The sequence below is a fragment of the Coloeus monedula genome (genome assembly GCF_965178545.1).
Source record: "Coloeus monedula genome assembly, chromosome: 2".
Taxonomy (NCBI): Eukaryota; Metazoa; Chordata; class Aves; order Passeriformes; family Corvidae; genus Coloeus; species Coloeus monedula.
The window spans coordinates 29285015-29308132 of record NC_138782.1 but is presented as its reverse complement, the minus strand read 5'-3'; the positions used below and the strand labels follow the sequence as shown (position 1 = coordinate 29308132).

The window sequence follows — 23118 nt, the reverse complement described above, 5'->3', positions numbered from 1 at the left end:
GTATTACTCCATACTTATAAATAATAAAAAAGGAGACTGATAACAGTAGCTTTATGTAAGCAAGCTTAGAAATCACGCTCAGATAAGTGCTTTTGACCTAAATCTTGTAGCGCCTCGATCTGACATATAACCCCACAACTGTGAAATTCTGTATGAGATTTAGCAGTTTGAAGCTGCCAACTGACCCAGCCATAAAGCAGCCAGAGATAAGGATTTACGGTACGATATGATACAATTAGACATTCACCTCCTATTTATTTCAGTCCATTTCAGCATATAACCTATTTAAAAGTTGCAGGCTTTTTATTAAAATGTAAATGCTTGTGTGCTGTATATTTATAGGCAGCTAATAACAACAAGAAAAGACTCTCATAAATTAGATTTCTATGAATGAAAAGGGTAAACAGGAGATGCTTCTGCAAAACTCTTCTAGACGTGCAGAGATAAAGGATGGCTCTACCACACAAAATAATCAGATACAAAAATAGCTGTTCAGAAACAGCACACCTAAGGAGTACTTTAATCAAACATTTAGGTTACCTGCCAAAAGGACCATGATCTCTTCAAAATGCAATGCGGATTAAAGTGTTATCTAACACAAGCAGAAAACTAACCTTGGAGTGGAAGTTCGAAATGTGTTCATCATAATTTTCATGTCTTTGGATAGAGAAACCAGCTTTTTCAGCTAGATTGCAAAACTGGTTTAAAGTATTCCCTCGGAGTGGAGCAAATACCATTGCTTTTCCCTGGAACGTTAAAAAGAGAATTTATACATTTTTAAAACTGGAAGGGAACCAGATATAGCATACACCTGACTAAGCTTTTAATATGCTTGAGTTGGAAAAGTCAATTGTTCTCTTGTTAAAATACTAAAATATGGTAACACAAATACTTGTTCAAAATATGCAAGATTGCTGTGATTAAACAAATGCAATCTAGAAAGTAACAAATAAATATTTTCTTTAGAAAACTGCCAACTGCAATACATCTGCTTTTTTTCATATAATAATGGTGTCTGTGGATTACCAAAATGAAACACAGAAAAAGCATACAAAACATACACTCAGTGAAAAATCCATTTGTTAGCTCATGACCATGCAAAGACTGTAAATAATGATTATCTTTTTTCTCTCTCACACATAGAAGAGTACCTCCCATTCACTGTCAGTGGAATTACAACAGTATAAAACAAGGCAAAATGGGAGGCAAATCAGATCCAATTGTTAATTTTTCAAAGATATTTTAAACTACCTGAGCAGTGCAACTAAATTTGACCTTAAATTGGTAAATTGCATTTAAATCAAGAATTAATGTTCCTGAATACTAATTCTGGTTCTCACAAGATGATAAGGCCATTTATAATGCCCAGGCAATACATTATGGTCCATTACCTAATTTTTTGTTCATCCTTCTGTATTTAAGAAAACAAAAATGACTGTACCTTGAACTGATAGATTTTAGACACTCTGTGCAAAGTGCTTGCCCAAAACCCAACCTACTTGATAGAGCATCTCCTGAAGTCTTATTTGCAGAATTAATTCTAATTGGCTGAATACTGTGTTCTGTCACATGGAATGAAAAGTGGTTGAAGAGCTGTAAGCAAAGGTTAATATCAGCCAAGAGCATATCACACTGGGGGGAGCCACGAAGTTTCCTGTAAGTTCCTGTATTTAACTTCTATGTTAATGCGAGCTAAGATTAATTTGTGAGGTGCTGTAATCAAGCAAAGAGACAAAAAATATTTTTAGGGATCTGAAGAAGTTGTAAAGGATTAGACGCTGTGGAAATACATTTAGCTTGAGAAAATGTAATCTGTAAGTCACAGGAAAAGAGTGATCAGTCCAGAGAATTTCAGTAGGAATGCTGGAACGTTACAGGGCTGACACAGACACTTAGTGAAGAGAATAGAGAACAAATCTGTGTCTCACACATGCACACGTACACCGAGACAATGCACAGTGAGGCAGCAATAAAAATGCTCTGTCAGTACCTACGGTGCTAATGTGTACTTAAAACATTCCAACCATTAACACCACAACACTGTATTCGTTCTCACAACAGCTCTGTGAGATAGGAAAATATTGTTACCCTCATCTTTCTCATGGGAAATTTAAGCACAAAGGAGTCTTAGGGCAATATCCGAAGCAACTCAACTTCTGTTCATTTGTGTAGCTGTAGCTTTAATTTTGTGGCAAAATAGGAGGTGCAAAGGGGTGTAACTCCCACCGAAGGCACTGGAATTGCTTATGTAAATGCTAGGTCCGAATATAGGCTCAGCTCAGGATGAAAAACATTAAACACAGGAAATTCACAATCAGTTCCCTCACATCCTTGGCATGCTTTAATGTCATCAGACAGAAGTGGGCAGCAAAGGGAGCCTACAGCTGAGGATCCTGCTCCTCTTGCTGCCATCTCACACTCCCCAGAATGTTGTTCTGCACAAACCCTTCCTGGAATAAGGATGAGACTCCTCTGGAGAACCTCATTTTCATGATCACTGTAATGGGAAAAATGTCCCTTACCCAGGGCTTACTGATCACACAATTCACATGGGGACTTCAGGTGTGATTAAACCTTGTGAACAGAGACTGCTGGTGGCCATACGCCCTACACTAGCCACTGATCCAGCAGCTCTGATGAGGAACAGAGCTCACACACTTGGAGTCAGCACTCCATGAAGTCATTCCTTCTCATGTTCTCTGAAGACTACTTTCAATTAAATTTGAAAGAGAAATACAATAAACCAGTACGAAATATGTCTTAAACAGTATGAAATATGTCTTAAACCCAGAGAGGAAATCTTGAAATAACTTTGAGAAAGGGGAATGGCTTTTATGGAAATCACTACACAGTTATTTTTGGCCAGCTCCTTAGCTGGTGTAAAAACCTGTTCATCTGTTGACATTACTGCCATCTAAAACACCTGTGGATCTTGCACTCACTGATAAAAACCAAGAAATCATGATTAAAGTTTAATACCACAATAATCTCCTCAAAACTGGACAGGTACTGTGGTCAATTCTGGTCTATCACAATCTGGGTTTAAAGCACTTCTTTGTCATCTGCCCAGTCTCTGTGATTCTGCAACCAGTTGTGGGGCTGCATTCACATTTCTAATTATAAAATGTTTTTCATTCCTTGGTTGCTGCACAATAAATAAATTAGACCAGTGGCCTGATTCTACTCTTGATGGACTATTCCAAGTTTAATTCTAATTTCAAAGTGTCTCCTAGGATGACATTTAAAGGATGATGTTTAAAATTCAAAATGGTCTTTCCTCAGATGGAAAAATACTTCCAGTAAACTTGTGAACAAAACACAGAGGAAAATGCCAGTTGTATTAGTTTGAAGTGTCACTAAAATGCTACAGTAAGACAATGGGACAGTCATTCACATTTTGGATGTGACCGTGACTAACTTTACTCATCAATCATTACTAAATGTGGTCTTATTTGCTGGTACTAATCACAGGTCAATAGCATCCCATTGACTTCATTGGGATTTTGAATGGATAGGCCACAGAAGAATCAAAGCCTTGATAAAAAATTGTTCTTAATTAGGGAAATATGCAAACAAACAAATCCTTATTCTGAGATTGAAATTAAAAGTAAATTTTTAATGATATAAAAAAATAAAACTAAATGTTGGTAAATCAAGTCAAGTAGATTGAGACTAATAAAATACAGCCATTTAAGATAAATTTGTTCGATGTAATATTTCTATGCCTAATTCTTTGAATAGGTTTACAGGTGACATTTGCCTCTGTAACAAATTCAGATAGAAATTTCAGTCCTCAGTAACTCTGTGAGCTGCTCATTTCCATCTCTGTGAATTTCTTCCTGTGCCAATACATCTGTCCTGGGGTCAATACTGGGAATCAGATGACTGAAATGACCAGAGTCCTGTTTCAATGAAACCAAAATGCTACACAAAACACATAATTCTATGCCATAAAGATTCTAATAGCCAGAAATAATATCCTTACTGAAAAAGGAAATACCACAGATAAATTTTTAATTAACAGTAGGAATAGACTATGTGTTCTGAATCTCTCCTTCAAGACAGCTTTGCAAGGATACCTGTTATTTTCTGTTTACTCTACTTTTTCTTCTGGTACTGTTGGTTGTTATTTTCCCCAGACTCTTTTAAATTAGTTGTATCCTAGTTATATATGAAAGATAATTTGCATTTAGATGCATCAATTTTATCAAAGTACTGCCAAAAAGGAAATATAAGTTCTAAATTTGAGACAAAATAATTAATGTAGGAGAGCAAACTTAGTAAAAAAAGTTTATGCCTTAGCTTGGGCATAAACTAATGCCCATAAACTATTCTTAATTATTGCAACTGGAAAATAAATTCACTATTGATTTATTTGTCCTTTAAAAGCCAAAGTATAGTGCCATTTATTAAAGTGTCCTTTGATGGTATCCTTAGAGCTATACAAGAAGAGGAAAATTGGTAACTATTTCATACTTGTGACTGCATCTGTTGGGACCTGAAATGAGCACACATTTTATTTGGGTCTTTCAAACCATGAAGGCATATGTTTGAAGGCATCTCTGCTGAACATGTCATTTTTGGACAAGAGAGATCATTTAAGGTGTCTGTACTCCCAGCTCCCATCCTAGACAATACTTTATTGTCCTCTCAGTTATAAATTACAATCATTTGCAAGGCCATGCCATAACTGGATATCCATCCACATAGCCAATCATAAAGTGGATTAGGCAACTGAATTTTGTTCAAAAATACAGTTTGTATAGGGGTCCAAAACTCTGCAAAAAAAATTCCTGCATGGAGCATCAATTTCTTAAGCTAGCTTTGCAGCTAAGAAGTAGGAACCATGGCCTAAAATGCACAGCAAGTAAGTGCTTGGCTATTAACACAGATGATGCTATTAATCACACTGTGCAGAGGCAAACATGACTACGAAGACAGGCAACAAAAAGCCATCTCCCTTTACCCCATCTACATTCACAAAGGAGCATAGCTCATATACCCTGAAATACGAAGGCATGGTCTAAATTTGAATTAGCTGACAGAAGTTAAAGAGAAACCAAGTCAGACCAGTTTTGGCTTAAAGTCAGCCTAACAATTCCACAGTTACCAGGGCACCTCTCACACACTTCTCCTCCTCCCACTCATGCTCTTCTTCCCCAGTGTCCTTTCATGGAGCCAGTAGAGTGGCCCATGGGAATACCTGAAGCACCAGTTGCTGACATTGATCTGGGCTGAAAAAAAAATTCTTTTTGTAGTTTTTTTAACTGGGATCTGCTTTGTGTTACAGGTCACCTGTGGTCCCAAAAATGATTGCATTTTGACAACTGTTGGTACATCGTGAAAGTCAGAATGCATCACTCTGAGCTGGAGCTACTTAACCTCTCCTTACTGCCACTGATAGAAATACCTGGGTAACCTTTTCCTCAGGGCGGCTACATTTCTCCTGTCTTCCTGGCAGCCTTGCCCCACAGCTCATTAAAATAATTCAGTTTTAAGTAACTTGCCTTAGGTCACTCAGGAAAGTCTATGATAGAACCAAGAATAGAAACCTGATCACTCTAAGCAAAGAATGGGATTACTTACACGACTAAAATTACTCAGGTTCTTAAGCCTTTGCACGTTTGGGTCTTCTATTCCTTTTACAGAGAAAATCTCTTGTACAAAAAGTCCACCACAAATTTTAAATAAAGTTTGGAAATGCACTGCTAGCATGAAATACTTTTGTTTTGAAATGGAAAGTATACCTTATTGAAAGTTCTGGATGTTAAACACAAAAGATAAAATTCCTGTTTCAAAATCCTACTTAGAGCAAGTACTTACTGTTTTTCTCCTCTTCTTATTTTGATATCTTCCCTTTTTTTTATATTTAAGATTGTATATATATACTTTATATATCCATATAACAGTCTTTTTTTCAGGGCTCTCTGATTTAAACAGCCTAATAGATTTAGATTGATAAAATATCTCCTGAGTGACACTCATACAGAACATGTAATCATTATATGAAGAGCATAATTTCATTATTTTCTAAGGTATAAAACACGTAAACACAGGGCTTACTTTATGGAAAAATGTTTTAAGCCACAGTATACATATAAGGGATTTGTTCATTTATATAAACATAAATGAAAAGGAAAAGATACTCTTTCATAATAAATAAGTACACAATGACAAAGGTTACAATTGAAGGGATTAAAAATGACAGAAGCCAACATAAAAACTTTCAATATCGTATTTTACTTTAATATGAAGACATTATTATCAAAGGAAAATACTTGAGAAACGCTTTGATAAAAATAATCTGACGCTATCTTTGAAGCGGTTTCATTTATTTTACTACCCACTGTGTTCCTTATCAGAAGGCCAAGTATAAGAAGTTTCCTAGTTTATGATTAGGAAAGAATCTGATAGATTAGAAGACTCAATTGAAGTTGGACATAATAAGTATTAAAGTATTACATGACATTAATCCTGCCATTCCATTACTCTCTCAATCATTGTGCACAGACTAATTATTCTGAAGCCAGTGTTCAGGAGAAAATAGAAACATACTTACACTGGGTTGGAGTAATCTCTTTATTGCATCAACAAGGCTAGCTCTGTACCGGTCCAGAAACAGGCTGACATTGAGAAGAGAACAGAATCCAGATTAAAATGGGTTTTCAATTCTAATGATACTAATGCAGATAAGTACAAGGCTAATTACATATGTTTACACAATGCTGTAAAAGAGAAACTGTGCTCTACATTTCTATGCAGTTCAGGTACTTTTAACATTAAAAAATACATAAAAACAAACACAATCTAAACCAAAACTAAATTATCAGCATGAAGCAGCTTTTTATATAGCTGGAATTTACCAGTCCTTCATCCTGGCTATTAAAATAGTACTGTACCAGAAATGATAATCAACATAAAAAGTTAGCATTTTACATGTTTTTATACACAAGGGGAATGGAGTTTTTAAAAATGTTTTCTATTGTATTTCAGGTGCTATTATTAAGGGTATTTTTTTCCTTCTACCTTCACAGTAATTCTTACCTGTTATACATACTTGTTATATTTCTATATCTGTCTCTATCTATCCCTATAAAGATTTACAAGACCCTACCTCCTCCCTCTCTCCAATGCTGTTCAAATACAATGGCCCAGATTGTACAGAGTTGTCATCTCTCAAGAGTGCAATCCTTCATCTCCAGCATGGGTCCCGCAAGGATAGCAGCAGAGTCAATTTTCCCATGCAATGTTGCCAACACGCTCAGCCCTATTTTGGTGTGATTACCTCATGATTTGAGGGGATAATTCATTCTTCATGCCCCTCAGTACCTTAATGTATATACTAATAGTGGCAACCAGGGTGCCAATCACTCTTGACTAGATATTTGTGGACATGTAGTTACTGTGGATGAGTGCATTTACAATGGTTAGTGAACAACCATCTGATAGCAACTGATGCCTTTCAGTCCTTACTACCATGGGCTGCATTTATATTGGCGATTCAGATAAGAAACTCTATCAAGCAGGCCACAGAAAATGTGATTTTTTTTCTTCTTTTTTTTTCCTTCCCCCCACATTTTCTCTGTAATAAAACTGCTTTCCAGCTTGTGACAAGTTCAAGTTTCACACTACATGGCATTTTGTCCATTCTCTAGGGGTTTTTTATATACTCCTCTTCCTTTTATTCTCAAAGTTCTTTTCTGAAGGGATGTGGGTAAATTTTTTTTCCAGGTTTGAAATTCTGCAAGAACATAAAGAATATATGGAAACACTGAAGAGAAAAAAGTAGTCTGCCAACCACAGGCCTTTCATCAAGAACAGAAGATGTGTGGATATTTAGTAAGGACACTCCACAGCTACCAAGCAGAATACTATATTATATGTCATGGAATCAAGCAGCCATGTAAGAGCTGTGAATTTTTGCTATTCTGGAACAAACAGACAGAACAAAACAAAATGAAACTTGCAAGTGACCATATTTCATCAGTAAAAACTGGTAGAACCTCACACTGTTGAGAAAATATGGTAGAATGGGTATCTATATATGTGTTGAAGAACATTTAATACAGAAGTACGACCTTCTGAATTTCTCTTCAAGAATATGAAGTACTAGCTAACAACTTCCCTGATAGCCTGGCTTACAAGAAAATTTAAACTTGAGCAATCGACATGATGACTCCCCTTCAGCCTTGATTTATCTTACTGGAAGAACTTTACTGAAAAGATGGGTGCTGAAATTCAATTAGTTGAAAAAGCAGCTCTTATCTCTGATGTCACTTGGGTGTTTTAATGATATTCACCTCACACTGATCCCTATACAGATAGATGTCATAAGACACTACTTCACTGGGAACTTAGCCACCTGCAGAAGAAGTGGAATACATGATTCCTCTCCCAAAAGAATAACAAAAAGTAATTAATTTTCTTCAACATGAAACACCGCAAGCATGCACACATTTAAGACTTCCTGGGATCCTGTGTGAACACAAGGACATTCTGAATGAAAAGTGCATTTATAATATTTTTATTACTGAAAGCAGTGTAGTGGAAATACAATCTTGGGGCAGCTTACCAATGTTAAAATCCCCTTTTCATGGACCTGAATACCATTCTCCTTTTTTTTTTAATGAGATAGGGGCACAACTGCTGCTACTGATCTTGTTCCTTTACAATGAGAACTACAAACCTTTGTTTACCAAAAACTGAGTGTCTGAGAACTTAAAATGGTTACATGACCTGCTAGATTAGACAATTTCAGTAATACTTTTTCTGTCCAACCCCAACTGATATTTTGGTGGCATGGATGGTAGACTCTTAGCCCTCTCAGCTTAGGAAACCCAGATAACCTGAGACAGTTGCCCCAAGTTGTCCTGCCCTCCAAGAGGCCTGTCCCTGGCAACATGACCTACTCCCACTGAAAATAGTTTCTGATACTGGGATTTCCAAAATGTTGCTCTGTGAGCCATGTCCTCTGAAGGAGCAGAAAAGACTGGTAGCAAAGCTAATATAATGCAATGCAATGACTCCAGGGAACATCTCTATCCTCCCTCTGAGTCGGGGAATGCCTTAAATGAGGAAAATCCTGAAGAAGTCATTAGATAATCTGTGCTGCAGACAGGAACAGCATAGGATTTGGCCCACGCAAGGGGATTTAGTCCCACAGTTTTTCTTACTGGTAGAATTGTATGACTAATATTACCACAGCATACTGAAAATGTCCCTCACATGTGAAGAACATGTGAGCTCCTATGTCACCTACTCTGGGTGACCCTGCCTTGGCAGACAGGTTGGACTGGATGATCTCCAGAGGTCCCTTCCAACCATAGCAATTCTGTGATTCTGTGAACAGCTCAGTAAAATTAAATAACGCAATGTTGTAAACCATTCACACTCAGTTCTCATACCTCAATTCAAATTTGGCTTAAGCTTGCCATTACTTTAGTGGTAATATCTCATGTTTATGTAGCTCAGGACAGGAATAGCAAGGTTTTCTTGGGTCAGCAAGGAAGTTTCAAATCATAGCAGTCAAAAGGTGAGAACATGGCTGATGATTTGGCCTTTGTTTAGGCAATGCTCTTAACCTGTGAAATGTGGATGAACAGGGAGGCAACATGGTTACCTCTACTCTCTTGCTCTTTTATTAAAATTTTAAATTACCATTAAAGCCAAAATGAAAGTTTATACCAAAACTGCAGAGAAGTAACAGTAAGCCACAAGGAAACAAATTTAAAAACCCAAGTAGATTCTTATTTTGCTTCATGCTAATATCCTTTCATCTTCTGCCTCGCAACAAGGGACATATTTTATAGGCTATGAGGTAAACTTTTTTTTTCTGCATGCTCCACCATTGGTAAAAGACTTGAGTTTACAGGTGTACTTCAGATATTATTACATTCATATGTAGTGTCTAATGTATCGAGTCATTTATTTTTTTGCTCACTTTCAACTACATGGGTGACATAAACTAAAAAAACTCTTCCATGTTGTCAGGTTCCAATGCACTTGAAAGTGTGTGCCAGAAGTCAGGCCTAAAATGAATAATAAGTTTAAATGGAAGGACAGAGGTCTTACTGCATTCCTGCAAAAAGATCTCCTTATAATAAGTGAAATAAACTAACGGAGAAAAAATTGACATATTTTAAGGTATTTAAAGAATACTTTCAGTTCTACATTCCTGGCAAAGCCACAACTCCCCGTGACTTCAAAAATCTCAGCAGTGAAAGTAATGCGGGATAGCTCCCCCTGGCCTCTGTTATGTGAATACTTATGCATGTGCCAAACTTTAAGAATAGAATCATTCCAAACAAATAAAGTGGGATATTATGCATTTCCAAAACAATACAGGGTTCTAAACCTTATACTGCCTCTACATCAAATTATTTGTGAAAACTTGCTTCACAATAATGTGAAACATAAAGTTTTTTTATTGTCTCCATCCTACTGGCCTTTACTCTCTCCTTGGATTAAAAATCTCAGCATTTTTTTCCTCAGTAAAGAAGAGCATGTACAATATTTAAATAATCAGAAATCTGAGGCCCTCAAGAGCTTTGGAAGAGTCTTGGGTTTGGCCTGTCCATACAGGCACCTGTGATTTCTCCTCCTCTATGCAAACTCACAATTCCAGTACCTGTCTGACTTTGTATCCACAGGTATAGGTCAAATGAAAGTCAAAAATTCTGCCAGCCCTCATTTGGCCTTAAAATTTCTCCTGAAAAACATGAGATGTGTGAATATGTTTTTAAAGATTCCATTATTTCCGTATTTTTTCACTGTATCCTTCTTCCAGGTGTAGCCTCATCATGATTTTTTTTTCCTTATTTCTATCTAATAGTTGACATTAAAAAAATTATTTTGGAACTGCTGAACCATGAAACTATTTTTATTATCAACATTCTGAATGGTTAAATAATGACTAGCTTTCACAGTTTGCCTCTTATTTATTTTATAATCTAGTTGAGCTACTAAATTTAGCTGTTAACTAATAGACTGTTTGTTCTGGGAAATAACTTATTTTCCACTCCTGCACACAAGGTTTATGAAAGTCTGACTGTAAATATATGAATATAAACATATCACTGCTTGCTGTAATCATGTGCATTTTTACTTGAATCTCCATGTGGATTTGGAATATGTTTATGAATAGAGCTTGTTTTCATGTAAATGGGATCAAGCTGTACCACTGGTTAGCTATTCAGAGAATCAGACAATATCACCCTTGCTGGAAATACTTAAAAAAAAAATTTATCCATGTACCTAATATTTGAACTCAGATTTTTTGCTTTCTAGTTCTCTGTTCTAATCTCAGATTTTATTGACTGACAATGAGCTATGTGATGGTGTTAAACTAAATGTAATCTATTCTATCTGTTTTTATCACTGCATACTTCAGGTTTCAGCTGAGAAGCTAGAAGAAAAGAGATTCTTTTTTTTTCCTCTTCAGTGGCAGCCCAAAAAATTCAGAGCGCAAAAATCCTGCCAACAGTTCTCAAACCAATTCTATATTGTTGAAGAGAAATACATGAAAATGAAGAGAAGATTTGAGTTTGATAAAGCATGGAACATTTTTTCCCTCAGCCTTTTCATGTACCAGAAAACCTAGTGTCCATAACTAAAAGAATTATTTCTAAAAGAAACAAACAATAAAGGGATTTTCACGTTTATTAAACTATACATATATCTATGGGCACTTGCAATAAGAAAATAGAAATAATATGTGAATAAACCCACATTCTTTAAACTAACCTGCACATTTCTATTTATTTTTTAGAAATCTATAAATATTTATACACTTACCTGCATCTTAAGTGCTTCAAAATAAATGTACAAAATGCAGGGATTGCAAATGCATTATGTATTTTACCTGTCATGTCTGATTCTTTGTTTCCTAACACTATTTCCAAACAGACTGGGAGGGGTATTAGGCCAGAATATTACTGAAAAAAACAACTTAAGTCTTACTCCACTCTGCTGTACTCCCAGCACAAATAGGATGACATGGTGTGAGTATCAAGAATACAAGAGACAGCACAGCCAGGTTGTTTTGATATTTGTGTGAAGAACAAATTTAACTCTAAATCTCTTGGCAAGACCTTGCTTCACCCACATAATCTGGAGAACATCCATATGTGAGCCTTGTCTAAGCCTCCGAGAAGACTGCTGCCCTCCTGCTCATGTCCGCCAGCACTCTGATCTGACTTTCATACTTAATCTGATCTAATCCTGTCCAGCATTAACTTCATCTGTGCAATGAAACCTGGAGTATCCATTCTAATATTTGGTGAGGAAGGCATTTACTAAATTACTTGCTGAAATCATATGGTGTTGTTTAGCTCCTTATTTTAATCAGATGATGCATCTCTGAGGCACATTATCAGCGATTACTTAGAAACCCTTCTCTGTCCTTTTTGGGAACAAAGAACTTTTCTGAAATTAAGAAAATTAATTTCTGAAATTAAGCGAAACAAAGCAGTGTTGCATTCTGACAACAAATAGGTGTCAGAAAAAGGCAAAAAAGATCACTAAACACATTTTCTCCAGAGCTGTACAAAACCAATAGCTTTGTGAAATAAGAAGAGTTTGCTTAAATAGCAAAACATGAAAGAAAAACAAAAGCTTTAGAGGAATATAAGAAGACATTTAAAAAGAACATTGTTTAAAAAGACAATAGACAGCTTTGTACTTCCCTTTGCCTTTTCCTTTAACTATTTCTAGGTAAGGTACATAAATTTGCCAAACTAAGCAGTCCTAGGAAGTCTCTGCTCTCAGAATTTGGTCTCTCACAACAGTTCCGTGCCACAAAAGACAAACAGCTTTTTTTTGTTGTTTTGGACATTTAATGGGTCAAGAGCAAATATCCATGAAGGAAAGACAGATTGGTTTAAAAATATCTACTCTCCTAAATAAAATTTGCACAGCTCTTTTTACACTGTCTACATTTATATAGCACAAATAATTAATAATGTACCATTTTTAAAGCTAGCATGCAGCAAATACAGCACAGCACAATCCCACAAATGCAGTATCAGAAAAGGGTTGTGTCAATAATCAAATCTATTTGCATAAATTATTAAACAAGATACCATAGTGCTACATGTATCTACCTTTCCATAAATTAAGTGCTGTACTGTTATTTTTCTTACTGTGAATTATCTTGTAATTAACATGTCTGTGTAAATAATATAAAGCCTATACCTCCAAATATTGATGTCAAATACATTTAAGGAACAGAATGTGGTGGGGGTGGAAAAAAGGGTTTGAAAATCTCTTTTTCCTTGGAAAGATTTTCCAGGGAGCAAAAAATATATCCCCTTATATCAATAGTCAGATCTTTCCTAAGAAGTAAGCTAATTGAGCTGTTTGTGTTGATAAACTCCCTTTTCTCCAGACTGTTCCTCACTGAGCCATAATTATTTGCAATTTGCCTAAGTCGTCCATTTACTGATACGTCAAGCATGAAACAGAGGCAATTCCAGAAAATGGAAATGCTTCTCAAAATCAATCTTTGGGAAATAATGTGGTAGAAGTTACTGTGTGATAGAAGACTACCTTATAACTGTCACATGGAGATGAATATTAATTTGTTGAGGTTAAGGTGGCTTTGTGCTTCATTTGTTGACTTTGCTTAGCCATCAGCAAGCAGCACAGTACAATTACTCCAGCAAAGCTATTTTTCTAACGTGAGTTTTATGATTTTTATGTACTTACCAGTCAGCACACATAACAATGTCAAAATGTCCTTCCAGTTGAGAGACATCTGTCTCATTATCCCATCGTAAAATGCTAGAGGAAAAAAAGATTTAAAAAAAAGAAAAGAAAAAAGGACTTACATTTTTCATCTTGAGATTTTTAAAGTTTTAATATTATTCTTATGTGACACAGAAGTGTTTTAAAAAGTGCAAACTCGTTACTTTCAAAAATGAATGTAAAAATCTTATTCTGTACATTTTCAAAGTTTTAAATCTCAAAGCTAAAGAACTGGTTTTTTTAAAGGCAATCCACTCAGGTTCTGATGAGTGGAACACCAATAAATATGCCTTTCTGAATTAGTGGCACATGCACAGCTTCAGATTTTTACACCATAACATTACTGCATGAGGAAGTGAAGTCGAAGTATCGACAATCTGAATGAAGCACAAATCTGCAGAATAGATGTGAATTCATGGACCTCTGTTACATCTGGCAGGCAATTCAGTTGTGTTCCTCATTGATGAAGTGAGCATTCACTTGGGCTGGAGGGAGGCGAGACAGGGTGAAAAAATGCCAAGCTTAACTTCAATGCCAGCCATGTTGCCTCCGGCAAGCTTAAAAAAAATACAGCAGTGCTGACTCTGTCAACACCTATTCTCTCATAGGTGATAAGCTATTTAATTCTAAAATACCCAGTAGTAAGCAAAAATTCACATATGTACAAAGTTCTTCTTTGTTTATAAATGCTGCCGATTTATGTAGCTGCCACAAGGAATTTCAGTACTTTACTCCCATCTAAAAAATAGCAACTAGTATTGGAATTTACTGCATACTTTAAATATCATTACCCCGAACATTTGAAGCTGCATTTCTATTTCTAAGCTATTTTAAAAAAAGGAATCTATCCTTTTTCATTTCCTGGTTATTTATAATAGAAAGTAGATAAATATTTATGGCAAAAGCACTTGTGGGGGAAGGGTCTAATCTGATCTTGTCAGGTTGTGCATGCTTATCTCAGTTTTGTATGAGTCTTGACCAAATAGACCCTTTAGTCTTCCTGCAGCTATAATCTACTTCTGGTTAAAAGCCATCTCCATTCACATCCTACTCCTAATATTTAACCGAGGATCAATTTATAATGTGTTCATTCAGAAATGTTCCTGAAGTATACGAGAAAAAAGGGAATTTTGTACACTGACTATACTGTATGCAAAAAAGGCTCGTAAATATGTAGATAAATAGGTACAAGGCCATAAAGAATTAAGGTACCACAATATGCATGTACATATGCACAGACACAAAATTTGAGACAGAGTGCTTTTAAAATATGGAAATTACGAAAGGAAAGGCCCAGTTGGTTGGGAAAGCTTTGATTTTGTGGGGCTCAATGTAGCTGAACAGATCATGACTCATCAGCCCATTTGCCCTCCTGGAATTTACTGTGACAATCCAAAGACAGAAAAGAGTAGATTAATTTAATTTTTCCCCCTCAAATTGAAAGTAATACAGATTTTAGAAGCCTAGGTAGCTTTGCACACTGGCACGCAGCAGGCATCCAGTAGTGGAAAGTGACAAAGGAGAGTTCTCACTCTCAGCTGCTGACTGCCTGCTGGCTACCAGCGGCTTTTTCAACCCTGTTTCCGTGGAAACTTAGGTTAGAATGGTGAAAATTAGGTAAAGGTAAGTTTTGTGGGTTTAAAGCACGCACTCTAATACTTTAAGAATCCTGAAGCAGAACTGGAAATTGGTAGAAGAACTGTGAGCCTTAAGAGGCCACCTTTGGTTCTCATTGCTACAGAAACAGAGATCTGATCAGTACCACTATAGAGATTTGAATTATGATTTTTTTAACCTATATATTTACTATACTTCACACATGCAGTTGGGAAGGAAGCACAGGTGCCTCCTCCTGCAAAAAAAACCAAAACCAAAACCCAACCACCCTCCCTCATGTTACTGTCAGGTTTCTGCTGGGCACTCAAAACACAGCATTTTCTGTGCACACCTACTGTAGGCACAGAGGAGTTTGTGTGGGGAGATAAAAGCTCATAAACTAAAGTGCTGAACAAAACATGGAATTGACGGTTGCCAGGAGCATGAGCAGTGGTGCAACATGACTGGGATCTGTATTGTTAGGAGGAGTGAGCTAAGGGCCCCACATCCAGCCATAAGCCAATCTTTCTCCCTTTTTCTGATCTACTACAAGGGCTGCTTTTGGTCTCTAGCTTCAGTACAGCTGCATTCATGAAGATAGCATAATTATGCAAAGGCCAATGACAAATTTACAAATTTTAAATGACCTTTGCCATAAATTTTCCAAAAGTACAGGAAAATCTTTATTCCTGCAGGAAAATCACCATGCAAACGAAATATAATTTGTAAAAAAAATAAACACTAGTGGGACTCATCCTGGTCTGACTCAGGATGTATGCACACTGGTGGGAGAGATGGAACTACAGGCTGTATGTATTTATCCATGCTATCTTTAGCTAAATGCAAGCGTGACTAGTAAGGGAGGCACAACCAGGGATGTCAAATGCAGTACTGGCTGCAACCTCCAAAACAGTTTCAGTAGCAAGCTCAGGGCTACCCTGTCTACACTGTTACCTGCTTCCACAGATCTGCAGGAGCTGCAGTCAAACATCTGCACCTGCAAAGCAGACATGTGTCTGCATATCCGGGAACCAGAATAAATTCTCTTCAGAGTCGGCACTATTCTGTCATCAATACTGATGTCAGAATTGGCCTGGTTCAGAATCAGCTATTCTGAGTTCTAGTGCTAATAAAAGCAGTGAATCAGACTTATATAAATACTGTCAATTAGCCAAAAAAAAAAATTGTAATCCAAATGCAATTCCTGACTGTAAAGTACAGAAAAATCCACTGATATTGCAAAACATTCCTGAAAAAGGTAAAGACATGTAGCTAAATGCATGTATCTATATGTAGTAAGGGGGTGAGGAAAAAGAATTTTTTCATGGATTACTGAGGATGTGACTCTCGGACTTAGAGGTCAGACCTGAAAGAAATACTGAAGGCACCATGAAGTAAGGGCTGATTGCATTTCCATTAAAAAAAAAAATCACTGCTAGGAAATCCAGAAAAGTGGTGGCAATGGAAATCTGAAAATCTCAGTTTTTATGAAATTTCCTTTAAAAAAGTACAAATAAGTGTAAAAATACCACACCACAAAAAGTCTCTTAAATTGCCAGTATCATGTTCAGTGAGAACATGAAGAAAATGCAAGTCTAGTTAGTATTTTCCTCTTGTTCCTTTCCAGTGATAATAAATTCGTTTACATAAGCCACATTTTTTCTAAAGTCACTTTTCTTCCAGCACAGTAAGTTTTGAAGCAATAATATTTGTATGCCTTTCTTTTGAGGGAAGGTGCTACAGTACTGAGAACTGAAATTACATAGTAAATTTGAGAAATGGGCTTTACTCTATTTTTCTGTCCAAGCCACACCTTCAGTACATTTTTTTGTAAAAAAACCCAACCAAACCAACAAACCAACATGTTTAAGGCTGTGTAAAGCCCACTCAACATTATTTTCTACTGGCTTATTTAACTCATGCAGGTTTAGTTTCTTACAACTGAAAATAGGCAACTGAATTTCAGCAGAAGAGAGTCCGAGAGGCAATGGAAATATAAAACAGTTGGGAGCTCTTTTTGGCTACAAGAAGAACATTAAAAATGAAACAGGATGCAAGAGAAAGACACTCCCTCACTGTTCAGCTACTACTTAGGTTAAAGTGATGGTGGCTGAAACCTGGTACCCACTAATGGCCGACTTATGGCCTGTATCAAATGAATTTGACCAGTTTTCAGAGGAAAAGTACCCATGTCACAAACCTATTACTATAATTAGCAATCTTGATGGTAGTCCTAGTGAAAAGGACAAGGATTCAACGAGCTATGGAAAATGAACCATTCTCTCACATGCAGAGGTGGCTTCTCCAGGTCAGGGGTAAGGCATACCATTAAAGTAGTCTGAGAAAAGATGTACTGATGCTTTAGTTTCCTAGGCTGTCAACCTTCTACCATTCTGAAGAATTCTGAAACAAATTCATTAAAAAACCCCCCCGAACAACACACAACACAAACAATCAAAGGAATTCTTCCTTTTCCCCCCTTTTCAATTGACAAGTAAGCCAGAAAATGTGATCAGGTTAGGACATAAGAATTATGATAATGGAACATAAAGATCAAGTAAGAAAATAAGAGACTTAAAATACAAAAATATAGCCCCATGTATTACAGAGAAAAAAACCCCATCATAAATAGCTAATGTTGAAGGGATAGTTACAGCAGCCAAGGCTTCCCCTGTACAGTTACTCTAATTTATGGAGGATAGCCTGACAAATGTCGACACTCTTTTCCTTACACTAGTAAAGTATCTCAGCAATCTACAACAAAAGACCTGATTTTACCAGGTTTTATTTCTCATGCAAAATTCTTCATTACTATTATTATTCAACTTCTGTTATTCAGTGTTTGTCTTCCTAGTGTGTCTAGGCAGGTAACTTATATGAGAAAAAACAGGTTAAGTCTCTGATTGTTAAAATTTGAAACATTTCCAAGACCCTCTAAGATGTTCTTGTGATGAATGGCACAAGCTAGAGTAGCTCTCAAATTAGCAGATAAGTAGTTGTGCAGATAAAGACAAAAATTCAAAATTAGAAAAAAGGACAAAAGACACAAAAGCCTTACTTGCTTCAGAATGCATTAGTAGTTTTAATAAGGATTAAAAAAATAGTCCCAATTAGCAGATGAACAGCTACCAAGAATCCCTATCTACCCACCTCTTCTTTTCATATTTTAATTTAAGTTTCAATCTTTGAAAAGCATTATCATTGGAAAGTATACAGGTTCAGGTAAAAGATTTTGTCTGGAGGCTTATATGACTTTTTCTATGACATTAAGAAACCAAGTTCATTAACACATTAACAAAAGGCATCATCAGGATGTTTCTCCGCACCTTGATCTCAGTTTGAGATTCCTTAGTTTTGTATAAAGATTAAGAAGACGGATTTTAATCTAGTGATAGTGGCAATGTGTACACCTATCATTACAACTCCTCTGAGGAATCTTGCAAATTTGCCTACTATAATTTCCCCATCCTTCTTATTATATTCTCACAAGGCTGCTCTTATTTCTCCGCCTTCCTTCACCTTCTGCCTTTCTTACTTTCACTGCTTCACTTTGCTTTGTATTCTTATCCATTATCTCATTCCCTACAGTGCATATCTGGTTTGAAGGGACCAAAGTTAAGCTTTCAATTTCAGGTACAACCATTTTCCCTTTCCTCAGATTTCTAAGCATCTCTAATGTGATATTTACAATTGCCAATGGACACATTCTTCTAACAATGTCCTTGCAGGTTTCAGTAACTTCCATGTTACTTACCTGCTCTTGTCAATGATTTTTCTCAGCTAGGCTTAATATCTGCCCTTTGTCCTCCTGGACATTTCTTCTCTCTTAAACCAAATAAAATCTTGCTCTTTTCTAAATTCCACTGTTTTCTGCTTGGGTTCTTTTAATTGCCTTACAATTTTTAAAATGTTCTCTTCTCAAGATTATCTTCAAACATTTCCCACATTTGTGATAATTTCACAATGTTCTACCTCAACCTTTTCTTCCTCTGAACTTCGTTTCTGGGCTATCTCATCCATAAAAGCTAAAAACCTACTCATTTCTCTACTTCATACTGTGCATACAGACTCTTAATTCAGTATTCTTCAGAGCCTCAGTGAGTGAGAAGCTCACTGCATCTAAAGCACCAGAAAGCATTGTAACCACATTTTATGGATCCCTTTGGATATAACCATTAATTCTAGTCTGTAATCTAGGCTTAGCTTAGAGCTTTCTCTGTATCTGCATAACTCAGCTCTGCCGCTAATTCTCTCTTCATAGTATCTCTAAGAGGTTTCTTACCCAATCCACTCAACCTCTTGACCATGTCATCATCACTTACATCTAAACATCACAATACTGTTCTCTCTGCTCTTGGAAAATGCAAGCTTGTGTCTTGGGGTGACTGTATGGTGTGTATCCCCTATTGCCGCTCTATGCCCAGACATGATTCCTGTGCCTTTCTGTGCCTTTAAAACTGGGTGCGAGAGAAGGAAAAAAAAAGGCAGACAAACTTTTCAAAGCAGTTTGTGCTCCAAGGACACAGAGATAGCAGCTGCTGCTCCTGAAGAGCAGAGAAAAGCACCTTCCAGCTTTTCCCAGCTCTTGGCTCCTTTTCTCAGAAGAGATGGAGAGTTAAACTCCTTTGTTTCCCTGGGACTTCATCTTCTTCTTCTGGAACTGTTGAGAACACCAGAACTCACTGGGAGAGCTTTCCACTGAGGCCTGGAGGGGCCTACGTTGGACCCAGCTCCAGAGAAAAGAGAGAGAGACCACACCCACAGAAAGGACTGACATCTTCCCAGGTTTCTCTCCACAGCGAGAGCTCTCATTATTTAGCATTATTCTTTTCCCATTGTGCATTGTGTCTGTTAAATAAATAGTTTTTTTCCCTTTCACTTTCCTCCAAGAAAATTTTTTTCTTCCCAAACCCAGTGGGGGAGGCACGGCTGTAACCTGCACTCTATCAGAGCACGTTCAAATTCGGACGTTCCTCCAAATTTGTCTCAATCTGGGACAGCTTGCCATATTAATATTTATTCAGCAGGCTGCTGTAAAGGTTGTTTTTCTTGCCTACAACCCTGATCTTGTCATCTTTCTCTGTACTCCTCCAGGTAAGTTGCAAGTTGTCGTTTCCAAATGCTTCACAACAGTTCACTTCCCTATTTTTCATCTCTCATTCAATATTGAAAGGACAAGTCCCTTCTTTAATCAGCCCTAATGTCAGTCTACATCTTCCACTTAACTTTTCAAGCAAGCACCTGTACAATTTTCTTCTGCTACTTTATCCATAACATTCACAAACTCACTCCATTGTCCTTGAAACTGTCCTTTAAAATAGCACCTTCAAAAACTGAGAAGAGGCTCTTGTGCCTCCAACTCTGCCTCTCATGCTGACTTCAGTTATCCTTATTATCCTTCCTCACCATATCTATCTCTGGTCTTAGGTCACAGATCTTCTAACACAAGCTGCCTTTTTGCTCTGTGTTTACACAGTATCTGGTGCAACAATTCATGATGAAACCTCAACACATTAACATGGTAATATGAAAGAAGAAAAAAATCACCGCACCCAACTATGGGCCTCTTCAAACTTAAATATTCTATGATTCCATGATCCTATCTAGGTTTTCCTGCCTAAAAGTTCCTTTTTAAAAGTGTATTATTAAGTTACACACGTGCCTTATTCCTTATTCTAAGAACATATTTTCTCTCTCTGATTTTGTACAACATATTTTGCTAAAATTCAGATGGGAACATTACAGCTTTGTCTTCAAAACCAACAGTCCTAACACTTACACATTTGCTGTGTATCAAAAGCTACTAAGTTTTTGGGACATAATTAATGCACTGCATGTAAATACAACTGTTGTAGAATATTTTTTTTCATTTTGTAGACACATCACAAGCCAACATTCAGCAAAAGTGTGGCTATTTATTTAAAAGAAGTGAGAATATCTTGTATGAAAAAGATATTAATAAAAAATCACCAGTTGTGTTTGTGAATTTGCCTTTTCACACCCCTCCTCTACATCCCTACAATCTAAATCAGCCTTTATTTGGAAACTGACTACTGTTTTTAGCCAGTGCCACACAGTACATTTGAAAAAAAAATTTGATGGTTCTCAAATTCTAATTCAGAATGATACAGTATAAAAAAACCACACAATTTCAAAGTGCAAGACAGCATAAGCACATAGGACACCACTGTACTGATAGGATCAGACCTGTGCAAAAACATGAAGGAAAAGAAGCCTCTTGCTCTATGGAAAATAATCTACCCATGGGGAGGATAATCAAGGGAATCAGAAGAAAAAATCCCAAGAATTGACGTGAACAAGGCAGGTCCAGAAGGACCAAATGGAGGAAGAATTAAAAACAGCAGAGATGATGTAGTTCACAGGTGTTTCAATTCTCAGGGCAGAAGGGACCACAATACACATCCAAGATTTCAAATTTCTGTATCAAGCCCATATATCTCAGGAAATTAACACATGTGTTTCAGAAAGATTCAAACACATTCACTGCTTAAGAAACTATCACTCCCCATGGAAAGATGTTCTAATGTATTATCATTCTGTCAAATCTCATTTTTTTTCTAGACTGAATTTGCCTAGCTTCAATTTCTATATCTTGTTAGGTACTTGTAAACTAGATTAAAGACCGATCTTCTATTAAAGATTTTTTTTTCTTCACATGAGACTTTCAGATCAAAATCAATTCATTTCTTAACAATCAAGTAATTTCTTTGACAAGTAAATGGAGCTCTTTAACTCTCTCATTTCCAAACCCTGATTCATTCTTCTGCCCCTTTCCTGAACCTCATCCATTTTCAGTATCCTTGGTTAATGTCTGAATAACTATTAACTGAGTATTAATGAAATAAACAAAGACAACACTGTAAACATAATTTTGTCAAAATTTAAAGCTTTGTCATGGCAAAGATTAGTCCAGAGTGCCTGTGAAGGAGAGAACCTACTGAAAGTGTGTGATGACTTGATGACTGCCTACTAATGTAGAGCCAAGTTAGACAAGGAAGGGTAGACAAAAGTACAGTGGTAACAACATAAACCAGGAAATAACATAGAAGGTGGCTGAAATGATGGATACTAAAAAGGAATGGAACAAATAATCTTTGACTCTAACATCTCAAGCAAGTTTTCCTTTAAAGCCCTGGGAAGAATGATATCAACCTGCTCGTATCAGTGTTTTCCCTCTAATCTTTTTGTGCAGCCCAAGAGAGTACAAGAGGAATAGTTTTACCAAGAGCAATTTTTTTAACCTAAGAGGAGACTACCATGAAATAGTCAAAGATCTGAGGAAGAATGATTTAAAATTATGCAATGTGATACTTTTACACCTTACTTTTTCCCCTGTTATTCCAAACTCATAGAAATTTTTTTACAAAGCTTGATAACTTTTGAATTTTTCCTCCTTATGTATTCTTTTCTGGCCTCATAAAGAAGACAGACAAAGCTACAATGCAATTTAAAATACACTTAATTTAGTCAACACAACGTGTGAAATACACAAATAGGAGAGGCTTGGAAGTTTGTGAAAGTCAGCTGGTATAATTAAATGGTATAAAAGATTATTTGATTATTCCTCCAAAAGCTGAAGTTGCACCCAACTGAAGAAAGAATCACAAACTTGCAAAATTAAATATAATAATAAAATCAGGCAGGGCAAAAATAAGGGAACTCTTCCTTTTGTGCTAAATCATCCTGCCAGCTGATAATTGGGATACAGAATGGGCACTCACAGAGGATAAGAACATTTCAGAGAGGTGAAATTAATTC

At 36.5% G+C, this 23118-nt stretch overlaps 1 protein-coding gene across 1 annotated transcript in view; it reads right to left on the bottom strand.

Annotated features, from left to right (window-relative positions):
* The window catches only part of CAMKMT (calmodulin-lysine N-methyltransferase), a gene marked incomplete at both ends in the record, with an annotated part of 214818 nt that overhangs the window by 5590 nt on the left and 186110 nt on the right, over positions 1-23118 (bottom strand). Inside the window, 3 exons of the mRNA XM_082277283.1 lie at positions 615-746; positions 6560-6623; positions 13705-13779. Coding sequence (XP_082133409.1) covers positions 615-746; positions 6560-6623; positions 13705-13779 — 271 coding nt within the window. The remainder of the gene's footprint in view (positions 1-614; positions 747-6559; positions 6624-13704; positions 13780-23118) is intronic.